General features: G+C 38.3%; 2 protein-coding genes across 2 annotated transcripts; one reads left to right on the forward strand and one right to left on the reverse strand.

Moving 5' to 3' along the window:
• Positions 1-6,617: 6,617 nt before the first annotated feature.
• Positions 6,618-9,001, reverse strand: LOC137726712 (uncharacterized). The gene is made up of 7 exons (XM_068465647.1): positions 8,620-9,001; positions 8,337-8,525; positions 8,153-8,254; positions 7,801-7,932; positions 7,376-7,588; positions 7,190-7,279; positions 6,618-7,067 (listed from the first exon to the last, which is right to left on the reverse strand). The coding sequence occupies exons 1-7, from the start codon at positions 8,628-8,630 to the stop codon at positions 6,971-6,973; spliced, it is 834 nt and encodes a 277-aa protein (XP_068321748.1). The 5' UTR covers positions 8,631-9,001; the 3' UTR covers positions 6,618-6,970.
• A 4,245-nt stretch (positions 9,002-13,246) lies between these two features.
• Positions 13,247-14,478, forward strand: LOC137726655 (uncharacterized). The gene is made up of 3 exons (XM_068465594.1): positions 13,247-13,514; positions 13,615-13,840; positions 13,987-14,478. Exons 1-3 carry the CDS (start codon positions 13,293-13,295, stop codon positions 14,415-14,417), a joined length of 879 nt encoding a protein of 292 aa, XP_068321695.1. The 5' UTR covers positions 13,247-13,292; the 3' UTR covers positions 14,418-14,478.
• Positions 14,479-15,019: the final 541 nt, after the last annotated feature.

Consider the following 15,019-nt stretch of genomic DNA (forward strand, 5'->3'; position numbering starts at 1 on the left):
GCAATCGCAATCGGAATCTCGGGCGGGGAGCGAACCCAACCCTAGCGCAGATGAGCGGTATGCTTTTATTTTTGGGAACTTTAACGAAAAACTCTCGGTACTGTTCACTTTAACGAAAAACCACATTTTTACACTAAAAGATCAATCCTGGTATTATTCACTTTACCCTTTATTTTGTCCTTATCGTTAAAATTTAAAGTTTTCAAGTCCTTTTTCATTAGTTTTCTTTTTATTTTTTTGGGTTTTTGGTTTTTGTTTTTAGGGTTCGGGAGTGAAGGAGGAAGATTATTTGTAATTTCGAATTAAACAAAACTTTGAATTTAATTTAATTTCATACCTATTTCCTTAGTTTCGATAAAAAAAAATCCTTTTTCATATTGAAAATATGAGAATTCTTTTGATGTATAGGCTTGATTTTCATTCACATTCAGTCGCAATTAACTGAAGTTCCCAAGGGTTATGCAATTGGTTGTGTGTTTTGTGGTAACGTGCATAACAAGTGCAAACATAATTGGGGGATTGTTATTGACGTTGAGTGCTATATTTGTGATACGGAAGGAGACCACTTCACTTTGGAATGCCCCAAGATAGAAGCCCAATTCATAGCTAAAATCGATGCCCGAGCCAGGGAAGTAGCGGAAGCCGAAAAAGGGAAGGAAGGAGCTGCCAAAGACAGGGCAAGAGCCGAAGCCGAAGCCAATGGTACCCTTGAATGCCTACTTTGTCATGAGAAAGGAGATCACTTGTATTGGGAGTGTTCGAGGCTAATAACAGCAGGGCTGACCAAAGTTAATAGTGAGGGAGGGTGCCAAAGGGAAAGATGGAAAGCGGAGGACCGAACCAGTATTGAAACCTCACTTGGTGTTTTGGGACATTTGAGAGTTTGGAGTTACTTGATACTTGATTTCATTTTATATGTGTTCTATAGTCGCTCTAAACTGAGACACGACGAGCTTTCTTTTCAATGTTGGTATGTTAATATAGAAGGTGTTTGTTCATTTCAACTCAATTTTTGATATGCGTCAGTATGGTATTTTCGTATCCATTAATTTTAACAGACGGAGGTTTGGAAAGATATCTCATCCGCACGCAACTCAAACCGTGGAGGTGCGCATTGAAGCATAAAACACTTGCTCGATCTAAGCTTCTCATCCTCATTTCCTTCAAGAGAGATCATCGCTCCGACATCCAGGATTCTGTTAGAGCGGAAAAATTCGGTCGGTTCCTCCAACAAGTATGTAACGACCGTCCCAAATTTTACTGTTTTTATAATTTTAAAGCATGAATTTACAAAAATGCCCTTTAAGGCGAAATCATTGACTTTTGTTGACCCTCGTATCGTGAGACGTATAACCCATTATGTTAATGTATCCTTGTAATACTCGTTGTTACAAACACGTAGGCGCAAACGGAGTTAAATTTGGACGTTTTTACAGACTTTGAAACATTAACAATGGATAAGTGTCAATGAAGTTAACAATGACGAGATTGAACCACTTAATTTGACAACACAACTTGTTGCACACTTGCATGTAAATTACATTTTATCCCTAAGATTTGGATGTTATCGAAACCTCATATATTATTTTTAAAACATTTTAATCTTATATATTTACTCGTATTTGGTTACAATTTCATACGTTTATTAGTCAAATCGTCAATTTGATCGTTAAATGATGACGTGACAATTGCAGAGCTCATATTTGGTTTTATGCGTCAATCAATTTTTTTTTCACATAAATTCGAAACAAATTATGAAACAAAGATTTATAATTTCAAAAGGAATGACACGTTACTCATTTGCATTTTTCAATCCTATCAAACTCCAAGAAACGAAAAGACCTTCGTCAAAGATCATCCTGTATCCTCCTCTCACTCCTCCATCTCACCCGCCCGCGGCACCCAAAACCCTCGTCAACGCCGCAGAAATCCTCTCGAACTCCCACCGAGGAATATGGTCGGGTATGGAGCCACCGCCTCGTCGGGATAATACTTCCAGAATATGTTCATGCTCCTGAACTTTTGAGGCACGTGTAAGTCATCCAAGTCCTTATTCTTCACAGCCTAATTTCACAAACAAATAGTTTTCTTCATAATTAATCAAATTCTCTAATTTCATAAACAATTAAATCACCACCAACGAAAACTGAGAAAGCTTAGAGCAAATAGCAAAAGGGGTACAGCAAGTGCCGAATTTTATTTAAAGGAAAACTAATGAAAAGGGTTTGAAAACTTTGAGTTTTAATGATAAGGATAATTTTATTTAAAGGAAAACTAATAAAAAATGTTTGAAAACTTTGAGTTTTAATAATAAGGACAAAATAAAGGGTAAAGTAAATAGTACCATGATTGACTTTTTAGTGTAAAAATATAATTTTTCGTTAAAATTCCCTTTATTTAATTGATACCCCACATTTTGTTGACTACATTCTATATAAAGGTTAATTGTAAATAACTCAACTATCAGTCATATGAAATGACTCTTTAAGCCTTACAAAGTACACACCCGAAGTTCTTTTAACAGCAAAACCTAATAATAATTCAAGAGTTAACATTTTGAGATTTTTCTTGTTTTCAAGTTGTAGTCTAAGAGTTCACATTTGAAAACATTTTCTGCGACTCCGGTACCAGTTTTTCAAAGAAAATTTTCAGAAGCTAGGGGTGTGATCGCGATCGCAATCGCAATTGCAAATGCTGCAAGGAACCCATTGGATTTTTCGTAAGGAAAATATAATGATGTTCTTTATTCTTCAGGACGCAGAAAATATGTTCGGTACCTATTAATTCAATTTTGTATGGCCCGCCCTGTGGTATTTCCAAAATGGTCGGGCCCCTCCAATTTTAGGCGAGCCCGGACGAGTCGGAAACTGAGAACATGGATGCGTATTTGCTCCGAAAGTTGCAATCCAAGGAGATGTGGTCGGATTTTCCACAAACTTTTGGGTATGGATCACATTCACACCCAACTTTTGAAGGCATCGAGCAGTCCGTATCCACTTCAATTTCTTGGTCCAATACTAGCATGGTGGAAGGCAAGTGAATCTCCATCATGCGCCAAATGGGAAGGGTAACTCTTTTGGGTACATATGTATTATAGCACACTTTTACCACATAATATGAATGAGTTTGAACAAAGATCTGTTGTGTTTTTGCAATCTATTGATCTGTTCACAATCTTTGACCTTGGGTCTCGACTAATCGAAAAAGTAAAATAAGAAAGTCCAACTCAGAAGATCGATAGCATCCCAATTATAAAAAGCATGTGCACTCCGCAAGGGTATAGGACTCCGAGAGATTTACTTTCTCGTCTTGTCTCTGTATTTAAAGATACAACTAGACCACCATTACCAGGACCATCCATATTTGCATTGCCTCAAGGAAGGGCAGGTTTTTATACTACTTTTCGTTCAGCCCTCTTTTGAATTTAAGAGAGAAAATCGGTGTATTTATACTACTTTTCGTTGTGAATCACGCGAAACTTTGTTTGTACTTTCGTACGAATGCATTACCGCATTTTGCATTAATTTGATGTGTTTTCCCCAAGTGTAGTTTGATTGTCGATGAAGTCATATAAGTTTGCTAATGCTGTAGGGGTCCCCCTTTTAAGAGAATGGAAGAAAGCTTGGGTTTTTAACCATGGTTTAAGGTATTACTCATTAGAATAAAACTAAATCCGAATCAAAATTGCTGCACTTTATTGTTTTTATATATGTTGTTTGGCTATAAAATTTCACATGGAGAACAAAAATTCACCTTGTAAACAAGTTATATAGCTTTCAGATACAAACTGACCACGCATGTAAATAAAATCTTTTACTGTCAAGTCTTTCTTAGTTAGTAATTCTGGTATAAATAATTGATATGTCTTTAAGTCCAAGTCCGCTACTATTAAGGTACTTTAACATCTTCATATTATCCGAGTTTAGCTGCTTGAAATGTTGAATGCATGGTCTAGTTCTTCATATCATCCGAGTTTAGGTTTTGGAAGCTTTTCAATAAGCTCAAATTTTTGCTCATCAACCTCAATGCCCAAGCTAGAAAAGAAATTCAATGCCCCAATACAAAGCGCCCTCTTGCACCATGAAAGGAAATTTGTCCTAGTTCAACACTAAGTTTGTTTCTTCGACATCGTTTTAGCATGAGTCAAATTGTGAAGACAATCATCAAGGGAAGACACTCGAAGACAAAAAAGTCATCCACGATGGCGAAGCCACGCGAGGGTGAGGAGTGGCGATTGCCACTCCCCTTGTCGGAAAAACACGACTGGAACACGATTTAGCCCCTCGCCTCGCAGCTCGCTTGAAACCCTACTGGTTCTGCTGCTGCACAGCAAAGCTGAGTTATATATATATTTTAAATTCCAGGCCAAAACGATGTCGTTTTGGTCTTGGTCAAAAAGTTTAATTATAAAATATAAAAAAAAAGAAACGGCACCGTTTCGTTTATGGTGGAAAAAAAAAATATAAAGGGAGGGACCGCGTGTTCCCTTTGCGCTCCCCTTCAGTCTTTCTCTCTATCATTTGCGACCTTTTCAACCCCCAATCAGAGAGCAAAGGTCGCTGCCCCCCAAGGGTCACCGGCCATGAACAGTATCAAATATCTCAGTTGTGAACAGCTCGTTGCAGACCAAAATATGTCGCTGTGGGGATCTATATGAATCCTTTCTCTTGATTGAAGATAAAGAAGGAAAAATGGAGTAAAAGAGGAGACATAATCGTGTTGTAAGAGCCTGCAAAGATTTCAACAAGCATCAAAAGTGTCGTAGAGGGTATTCATGCTATGTTTGCACCGGCCCTGGAGAAGCACATCTGGTATATTATAATGTTGAAAAGAATGGTGCAACATCCCATGGTTCTACAGAGTTGAGCTTGAGATTGCATGGCATAGGTTCCGGAGCACCCGTTGCAATGTTGGAGCTAGCTTATAAATTTTTGGGTAGACGAGATGGAGTCTTGCGTAATACCCATCTACGTTATTATGGAATAAAAGGGTCGGCTTGCAGGTCAGTGAGGAGGAAGCCATAGAGGCGGTGTGTGGAGTCCTATACCTTGCAGGTCTTAAGAGCATGAAAACTGGACCACCGTACGAGGCGCATGTGTTCCGTTGAGGGGTACAAAATTACTAATGGGCTGTGCTATTCACAGACGTTTGTTGGAAGCAGTGGGATATAACAAAGAAGTTGGTATGTGGAAAGAGAAATATGGCAGTGCTTTATTCGAAGGCATTACTCAAGAGAGAACCTTTGGAAAATGGTCACAACAAAGTATCCTTTTTTAGATGTTCATAGGCACGGACACCTTGCTCTTCTGGAAGGAGGATACGTCCTACATGTGGTTAAACTTGGGAGTGCTAGTAGCATCGAGAAAACGATGTAACATGCGACGACATCAAGTGTAACTGTACTTCCGGAGTTTATGGTGGAAAATTCAGAACTTAGTCGATCTCCCTTCTTTTTGGATTAGTGATTGGATTCTTTTAGGCACTCCAACGAATTGTCTCCAGCCCTCCTGATATAAACATTCGACGTCACTTTCCTCTTGTCCATCGTCATTGTGAAACTCAATCCGAAAACTCGCATTTCAATGTAATATGAATTTTCCACCACAAACTCCGCACTAGACATCGCCGCATGTTGCATCGTTTTCTCGATGCTACCAGCACTCCCAAGTTTAACCACATGTAGGACGTATCCTCCTTCCAGAAGAGCAAGAAGGTGTCCGTGCCTATGAAAATCTAAAAAATGATACTTTGTTGTGACCATTTTCCAAAGGTTCTCTCTTGAGTAACGCCTTCGAATAAAGCACTGCCATATTTCTCTTTCCACATACCAACTTCTTTGTTATATCCCACTGCTTCCAACAAACGTCTGTTAATAGCACAGCCCATTAGTAATTTTGTACCCCTATACGGAACACATGCACCTCGTACGGTGGTCCAGTTTTCATGCTCTTAAGACCTGCAAGGTATAGGACTCCACACACCGCCTCTATGGCTTCCTCCTCACTGACCTGTAAGCCGACCCTTTTATTCCATAATAACGTAGACGGGTATTACGCAAGACTCCATCTCGTCTACCCAAAAATTTATAAGCTAGCTCCAACATTGCAACGGGTGCTCCAGAACCCATGCCATGCAATCCCAAGCTCAACTCTGTAGAACCATGGGATGTTGCACCATTCTTTTCAACATTATAATATACCAGATGTGCTTCTCCAGGGCCGGTGCAAACATAGCATGAATACCCTCTACGGCACTTTTGATGCTTGCTGAAATCTTTGCAGGCTCTTACAACACGATTATGTCTCCTCTTTTACTCCATTTTTCCTTCTTTATCTTCAATCAAGAGAAAGGATTCATATAGATCCCCACAGCGACATATTTTGGTCTGCAACGAGCTGTTCACAACTGAGATATTTGATACTGTTCATGGCCGGTGACCCTTGAATCAACAGCCAACAAGGCAAAGCCTGGGAAGGAGAAGCAAAGGCATGTAGTGCCCTCCTGTCTTTGAAGTTCTTCAACAATTTTATCAAGAGACTCCTTTAAATGGCCCGTTGCAAGGCGAAGATATTGTTACTCATTTATAATTGAGTCAACCTGGTTATAACAACGTGACCATAAAAAAGTATGGAACTATATAAAGAAAATAGACATCAGATGTTCAGTTTCTTAGCTACAACTTGTCATTCAGCTCCTAGGCTTAAATTACCGATGCATAATCATACGGAATGGCGCTATCTGCTCAAATTATGGACAGAAGATAATGATGCCTTGCAGTCCTAATTTCTCTTTATAATTTATATGAATTCATTTTTCAGGCGTTTGAATTCTTTAATTATAATGCACATATAATCTCGCCATGAAAGAAGTGGTAACTTACTCACATCTTCAAGCTCCTTGTCCATAGCGTATGCTTCAGCCTCTTCAACAATTCCATTGTTTTCCGTTACTGAAGGAATATCAAGTTCCATCACATAGATCGCGCAAGGACTACCAAGTCCAGAGGTCGTATGGTCATCAAAAGTGCTGTTAGACTTGCTCCCCACACGACTCTCATGAATGCAAACCTAGCGAAAACGTAAAAAAATATTTTACCAAGTTTATCCACTAGAGGCTCCCGCCTAATTCACTTAAGAGATACACTTGGCAGTCGTTATAAATCGTTAATTCTATAGAGTTAGTTGAGAACCTGCTCTGAAACAACAACTTTTGAAGGTTCTTTGAAATTTCTGCAGGTCTTTCTAGAAGCATTCGATGAAACTTTACTGCCACAATATTCCTACATTTAGAAACATCAAAACATTCAAAATCACAACCAAAACATTTCCGCACCGAAAAGAACTGAAACATAGGAATAATTACACTCGCACCATACTTTGAAATGTTCAAGGTAGAAAGCTTGGTTTTCTTCTTGGCAGGTTTATCAGGACAAAGTTTACTCCCTTCAACTGTAATGATCTTTGAGTTCCTCATAGACTCCAGGCTTGAAAGCATGGATTTAGGATTTACACATGTCTGCGCACTAGGTTTAATAGTCTTCTCGATTAAGCTGAAAGGATTTGCTTGACTGCTAGAAATCTCCACATGCCTAAGTACATATATTGACAATCAGACGTTTCACTAGAAGGTCCACTCGACCATTGATTATGTTGCTCAACAATGTACGAAATAAATTGTCGTGTGCATGAGAAATAAGCAGAGTCACATCTTTGGATAAGAACATCAGTCAAAAGAGCCACATTCTTAATGATAAGATATGCAAACTACAAGATGGATCAAGGTCTTTTATAAAAGCCTTACCTGAGATCATGAAGACTTTTTCTTGTTCCACTTCCCAGGACAGGTTCCCTTTCTGTTACTTCTTTTTCAGACAGACGTGAATTCCCAACCGGTTTGGCCGTCCTGGGTACACTGTCAGAATTGAAATCCTCTCTGTTGATGATTACAAAGGACAGGACACTGCTGTTTAGCATCGTCAGTAGCTTTATTGTATTTTCTATGAACTAAAATGACGTCATCTTTTTTCTTGAGCGATTCAAAATAATATGATGTCAGTGTAAAAACTTTACAAATCTGTTTATTTAAAACAATAAGGTTACTGGAATATGTTGCCTTGAGTCATCAGCTGATACTACTTGGATTTTAACATCACCTTCCCGATATGACATGTTTGGCTTTTGTTTCCTTATCAACTAAGGCAGGAGTCTCAGGCAATTTGCTTCCAATTTGTGCATCATTAGCATTAGTAACCACCCTGTTGAAGATTAACCAAAACAGTTTATAACTTAAATTCCTACTATTCAATTGTTACGGGAAAGTATCACTGTATCGCTCACCCTTGCTCAATTGCACGATGTAGACGCATGGTATCAATCCCTTTGGTTCCACATGAGAGATATGTTGCTCCTATCAATGATGGCTGACACATTTGAGATCCAACTTGCTCCAATCTCTTAGAAATCTTTGAGTGGAATTCTCCACTTTTGCTTTCATTTGTCAGCGTAACTTTATCAACTGCAGATTCACTGCATCAAGAGGGGAAAATGTAAATGACGCGTTGATACTAATGCTCACATGTTTACTCTCTATCAGAGCTATCTACACAGTTCAAGAGCATACCTGTTATACATACAGATTGGAGTCTGTTAGTTATTAGAATTTTTTGTGCTGTTTTTTTATTAGATTATTATCATAAAGCACTTGCATGTATCAACTCAGAGCACTTCCACCGGAGAACAAATAGGCCGGCACCCAGCCAAATTATTGACCTGGCACCTAGCCATTCCACTCCAGCCCAGCAGATAGGCTGGCACCCAGCCCAAGCTGGTCTCCAGGCCAGCCTAAAATCGGCAGAGCCATGGACCGGCCCGTATGACGTCATGCGGACGCCAGCGTGGCGTCAGATGATTAGAAAACAAAATTTTCTGGAGATACAAAATTTTACTTCCTATTATTTTTTGTGTAATTAGATTTCTAGGTATTGGAAATGGAAAACTCAATAATAATAAAAAAGGAATTAAATCAAGGAGCCGGCGTGTATTACCTTGAAAACGTGGATTTAAAGGTTTGGGGATGAACAGGGAGTAGGGATTTTCCCCCAACCAAACAAAATAGTTGGATTGGACACGAAAGCCAACTCGATCGATCTCGTCCGCTGCTGGTCTTGCTGCAGCAGGCAGTACCGGAAGCAGCAGCTCAGAGAGAGGGAGAGAGAGGAGAGGGTGAGGGGGTGGAGAGAGGGAGAGGATTTGGCTTTTGTTGTTTGTAGAAGGTTCCAGAGGTGGAGTTAATGGTAGGAGGGAGAGGGTTTATTCATGGGTTCGAGAAGGAAAGGGAAAGAAAATAATAATTAAAAAAAATATATATATATATATATTTTATGAAAAAATAACTGTGGGCCCACGAAGAATAGAGAGAAAGAGAAGAACATGGCGTGGCGTGACGAGATTGATTAAAAATATTATCCGAAATTAAAACTATAAAATATTTTAAATGTGTTGGGTGCCAGTATATTTTTTTAGGGATGAAAATGCATTTGACCTATTACTGTTTATTGAAGTCTATCACTTTTCAGTGAGTGGATTAAATATGCTGAATACTAACGTATTTTTTTAGAGGTGGAACTGCTCTTAAAAACAACTATTCTGGGCATGCGGTTTAAGATGAGGTTTGAAGGTGAAGAAGCTCCACTCCTATTATCTTTTTTCTTGGATGCATATATTCACGGGTCACATTTTTTTTTCTCTTGGCCCTAGGTGTTTTAAACTTTTGATGGAATTTTATTGATGTAAATATTGTGCGTTATTCGGGGTATTACCGTATTAGGAGAAGATGAAGTCTATTTGGATAACAGTAAATTGGTTGTGTTTTTTTTTTTTTTTTTTTTTTTTTTAATTCAGATAATCATGTTCAATTCTTTGGTTTGATTTAAGAGAGTTTTAACGAAAAACCCACGATACTGTTCACTTTAACAAAAAATCATATTTTTACACTAAAAAGTCAATCTTGGTACTATTCATTTTACCTTTTATTTTATTCTTATCATTAAAACTCAAAGTTTTTAAGCGATTTTCATTAGTTCTACTTTGATTTAAAGGAATTTCTTACCCAAAAAAGTTAGGGTTTTCTAGTTAGTTTTTTGGGTTGTACATCTGGGTATTTCGTACGCACAAAAGTTAAGTTATTTTTGGTTGGTTTTTTGGGTTGTATATCTAGGTGATTTTATTTTCTTCAAATTTGTGGCTCACACAATGACTTGAAGTAGGGATCAATTCGTCACTCCCACCATCGGCCCGCAACTAGCACATACTATATGAAATGTCTGCTATGGTGTATTCTCAATTTAATGAGTGTGTCACATGTCCATTGGACATACACCATACAAATCTTAGTCTAAGCGCTACACAAATGCCTAACCTGCATCTAGCCTAGTCACCCCTCTCGGTGCCTACCTAGGTACTCACATCCAGCTTGACAATCTTTAACATGGATTTTAAATGAAAAAATCTCCATGTTCAACCTTTGATAGGTCTCATCTTAGACACTTCTAAGGCAATATTTACGTATATTTAGTGTATGTTTTGTACGTGAAATCATACACATGTCTGGTCTCGCACTCAAATGCATTTCAGACATATATGTCTCATCCTGCTTGCTACCTCAGCGCCAGGGCAAATCATTTTGTGTGAGTGAAATTGATTCTCAGTTGGTGACACTCGCTAAAAAATGTGCATCATAACGTTCTCTGAAATAAACGATAATTCTAATGAGTCTCATGTAGCTCATGTGACTGACTACAAACCCCAAGCACAAAACTACAGAAAAAAATCAGCTCCATGTACCCTAAATTCAGCCCGCAAAATGGCTAAAAAAACTGAAATTTTCAAGAAATCACAAAATTAGGGTATTTGATTTCTCTCAAACCGTGGCACATATTTGCATGAAGTTTTGAGGCAATAATTCTCACACATAAGATAACATATTTCTCAAAAGAAATCCTCAAAAAAAAAAAAAATGCAATGAATCAAAATGTGATTTTTTCGAGTTTATGCAACCATGGTGGATATAGTGGTTCTCGCAATTTACATCAAATTGTAAGGTGAGGAACAAGCCCTATTGCTCTAATACCACTATTGGGAATTTGTACTAATAAGGAATTTGATATAGGACATACCTTGCGAAATTAATGAATTTTGGATTGCCGTCTCATTCTTACGAACCGCTCATTCTTACGAACCGTTGCACGAACCACAATGGATAAGGTCATCCAAAGAGATTCAATTGCATCTAGCTGTTGAATTATCTAAATACCTTATGCCATGTGCACCTTGTGTCAATGCACATGGATCAGACCACCGTAGTTCTTAGTAGCCTCCTAGTCCACGGATCAAGGTGATACCCTAGAAGCTAAACTTGAACAAGAAAAAATTACTAGGAGTAGAGAGCATTATCTCTCCTCTCTTAGAGCTAAGAGACTTGTCTTTGTTGGTGTTCATTTTCTCCTTTCCCAAAGCCCTCTTTATATAGTAGCTAGGAGGGAAGAGAGAAAGGGAAATGTTCAATGTGGGACAAATACCACATATCTATATAAATCCTATAAATGGAATTAAGGCATTGCAAGTAGACAGATCAGGCTCACAACCTTGCTTCCCCAATTCGATCGAACACTTGATCACATTATTAGGAAGCAGAAATTTGCCAATTCTGGGGTCACGCCTAGACAAAAGGAAAATCAAACAGCAAATCCTGCAACTCATGGAGGTGCAGGTCTCAAGCCTAGAATTGGCATGACGCCATCAAGGGATTTTGTTGGCATGACTCCAAACTCCAAAGGGTACGCTTAACAGTGATGCGCTCCGTATCAATGAAGAAATTATTATACATAGACATAGTAATGCAAAACTGGAGAAGCGAAGAAACTTGCAGTTTGGTTTCGGCAATTTTCCACGGCCGAAGAACGAGTACCAGATTGAGGTAGATTTTGTTGAAATTATAGCTCAATTCTAGTGGGCCTTTAGTTGACCCAGCATCCCAGTTTAAATCGGTCTTCCGTTGTCCATCTGGGCAATTTATACGTAGTATAAGTTGGTAGAAGTTAGAAAAACACAAAAAAAAAAAAAAAAAAAAAAAAAAAAGTGTAAATATTAATTTAGGTGTGTTTTAAGTTTTATAGTCAATTTATGCAACTTATATTCCTGAGTATAGATACAAATTCGCAACACATACAAAATGTTTGACAAAATATCTCATATTAGTAGACTTAATAGAAAAAGAATCAAAACAACTAACCAAAGTAACTAGCATGCGCCATCTTTGACTTCAAGAAGACAAATTTCACACTCCACTATGATACCTGATTTTAGGTCTATATAGGTTACCCGTAATTTTCATGAAAATTAAGCCATGCTAAACACGAAAATTAAAAAAAGAATTCAGTCACATCTATTATAAAAATATCAAATAGCCAAACAGTGTAATATTTTGTTTTATTTATCCTAATAAAACATGTGATAGCAAAGATGTGGACGGATTGAACGCACATAGACACATTCACTGGCATGCTTCAAAATTATTGGGCCGTCAAAATAACAAAAATGCCCTTAAGTTGTTCTCCTCTCCATCTTCATTAAAAAAAGTAATGCTAAGTAGACTAAATTTGTAAATTAAATTTTGTAAATTGAATGATATATTGTTGATAATTATACTATTACTGAAATATTGATTAAGATATTTATTTTCTATTAATGACATATCATCTGACTTGTGAGTTTAATTTAAAATTTTAGTTATTCTAATATTATCACACTAAAAACTCCCTGTCCTTATGCGGAAAACCAGATGATTTGCGGTGTCTGAGACGCCGCATATTCGTAACATTTGTGAATCCAATCCTAATCTTTTCAGTATTACGATATTAACAACAATATACGAAATAATGCGTTGGTTGGACGACAGTGGGCCCCTTAATTGGATAGAGCTACAGCATCAACGGCTAAGATTGAACAATATTACAGAATTTAGGCTGGATATCCGAGTAGATGACCGCGCTGCAATAATTGGACCAACTGACGTGGATCCTAGCTGTCCAGCCCAATCTTCAGACCTCTCGGATCGTGTGCGCCGCGGCTTGTTTGGCCACGTTGTCTTGGTGGTGAGTCCGACTCTCAGGCCCCACGTTGATCCAAACTTTGGGTTTGGTATATAAATCCGATCCCATCTCTCACATTGTTCATGCCCATCTAGTCACACCATTTGTGTAGCAACTAGAAATATTTACTAGCAGTTAAACGTGAATGGGTAGAGAAACTCCGGCCACCGCTAGAGAATTATTGGCGGCGAGTTTTTCCGGCATGGTTTTCGGGTTCCTCGAAGACTGCGATGAGTTCCCAGAAAATTACGGCAGCAGCACCGAAGGCTGCCAAGAAAATGAAGCCTACTTGTTAGATGAAGAGGAAGAAGCTGGAGATCAGGAGAAGGACATGAGGTTTTGGGATAACCAGCACCAACTTTTACAAGTAATTGATCTTATATATATATATATATGTTATCCGTAGATGAATTTTAATTTACAGTATACGAGCACGATATTAATGGTTATGTAAATATGGTCTGCAGGCTACGTTATGCAGGACTAGTTCTCTAGAGACGAGGATTAGGAGTTTGACAAGGGAGGTGGTGAAGGAGATACAGCAGTCGGGGATGGAGTGTGGTTGCGGGAAAACGATGGCGGGCGGTTGCTGGAGCTGCCTCTTGAGAGAAGTTTCCGGCAGACTTTGCAATGCTGGTCACAACAGTGCCATCTGCAAGTCTAACTGGAGGAGTTCACCGGATATTCCTTCAGGTAAAAACATATACCATTGTTGTAATTCTGAAGCATTATCTGTTAAAAAAAAAAATATATATATATATATAGATATATAATTAATCAGATAAATTTTGTGTTTAATAAGAGAACATTTCTCATTGACTATTTTCTTTGTTCTCCAGGAGAGCACGCATTTTTGGATGTGGTGGACAATTCAAGGCTAAAGAAAGGAGAGGTGAGAGTGATCATAGAGCTGAACTTCAGAGCCGAATTCGAGATGGCTCGAGCAGGCGACCAATACAACAATCTAGTTCAAAAACTCCCCGAAGTGTTTGTTGGCAAAGTTGAAAGACTGCAAAGCCTGATAAAAATTTTATGTTCTGCTGCAAAGAAATGCATGAAGGAAAAGAAAATGCACATGGGGCCATGGAGGAAGCAGAAGTACATGCAAGCAAAGTGGCTTAGCCCCTGCAAAAGAACAACATTGACACCTGTTTTGGCCGTGGGAGACTCCTCCCGGCTGCGACCGAAGCCTAAGGAGTCGATGTTAACCGTAGATTTGCTAGAGATGATGCCTAACAGGCATTGCATGACAGCAGTTCAAGTTGTGTGATTTTAAGCAAATTTTTGTTCGTGTTCTTGCTTTGATCCTAAGTAAAATACTTTGTAATAAATACTTTAGAAGTTAGGGCATGTGTATATATGTAAACGAAAAAAATAATCTCATCAGTAATGATATGAAATAACAAAATAAGTTCCAAGAGATACTGTAACACTTTTCAAACATTTTCTTGCTGGTCGGTTTCAAGTTTGCTAAAATTATATCATGAGTGTGATCAATCTTACGAGAACTCTGTTACGTTGGCATTTCGTTCTAATATAATAAAGATATATGTAAGCTTTTGTTCATATGTTTTTATTTCATTGGCCACAATAGCATCAGTTTTTATATCTGTTGGTTTTACCTTTTTTTAAAAAGTATGTAAGTCCATAGTTCAAGTTTTCGCTCTATTCACCAAGGAATATTTTGGTTGCTTTTGGCAGAATGCTTACTACTAGGCATACAATGTAGACGGAGACGTATCACATAAAATTATTTTGGTTTATAGGGACCGCCCACTTCCAAGTGGCAGCACCGTGACCATGGACATATAACACAAGCCTCGTGTCCTTTAACGCAAAGAGCACAAATAAGAATTGTGCATGAAGCAACAT

The sequence above is a fragment of the Pyrus communis genome, chromosome 2 (assembly GCF_963583255.1).
Source record: "Pyrus communis chromosome 2, drPyrComm1.1, whole genome shotgun sequence".
Classification (NCBI taxonomy): Eukaryota; Viridiplantae; Streptophyta; class Magnoliopsida; order Rosales; family Rosaceae; genus Pyrus; species Pyrus communis.

Coding starts and splice junctions, on each gene's coding strand:
- LOC137726712 (XM_068465647.1), bottom strand. Junction 7,280..7,375: donor TCTACCTTGAACATTTCAAA/GTATGGTGCGAG, acceptor TTCTAAATGTAG/GAATATTGTGGCAGTAAAGT. Junction 7,068..7,189: donor AAGTTGTTGTTTCAGAGCAG/GTTCTCAACTAA, acceptor CGTTTTCGCTAG/GTTTGCATTCATGAGAGTCG.
- LOC137726655 (XM_068465594.1), top strand. CDS start 13,293: ATGGGTAGAGAAACTCCGGCCACCGCTAGAGAATTATTGGCGGCGAGT. Junction 13,515..13,614: donor ACCAGCACCAACTTTTACAA/GTAATTGATCTT, acceptor TATGGTCTGCAG/GCTACGTTATGCAGGACTAG. Junction 13,841..13,986: donor TTCACCGGATATTCCTTCAG/GTAAAAACATAT, acceptor TTTGTTCTCCAG/GAGAGCACGCATTTTTGGAT.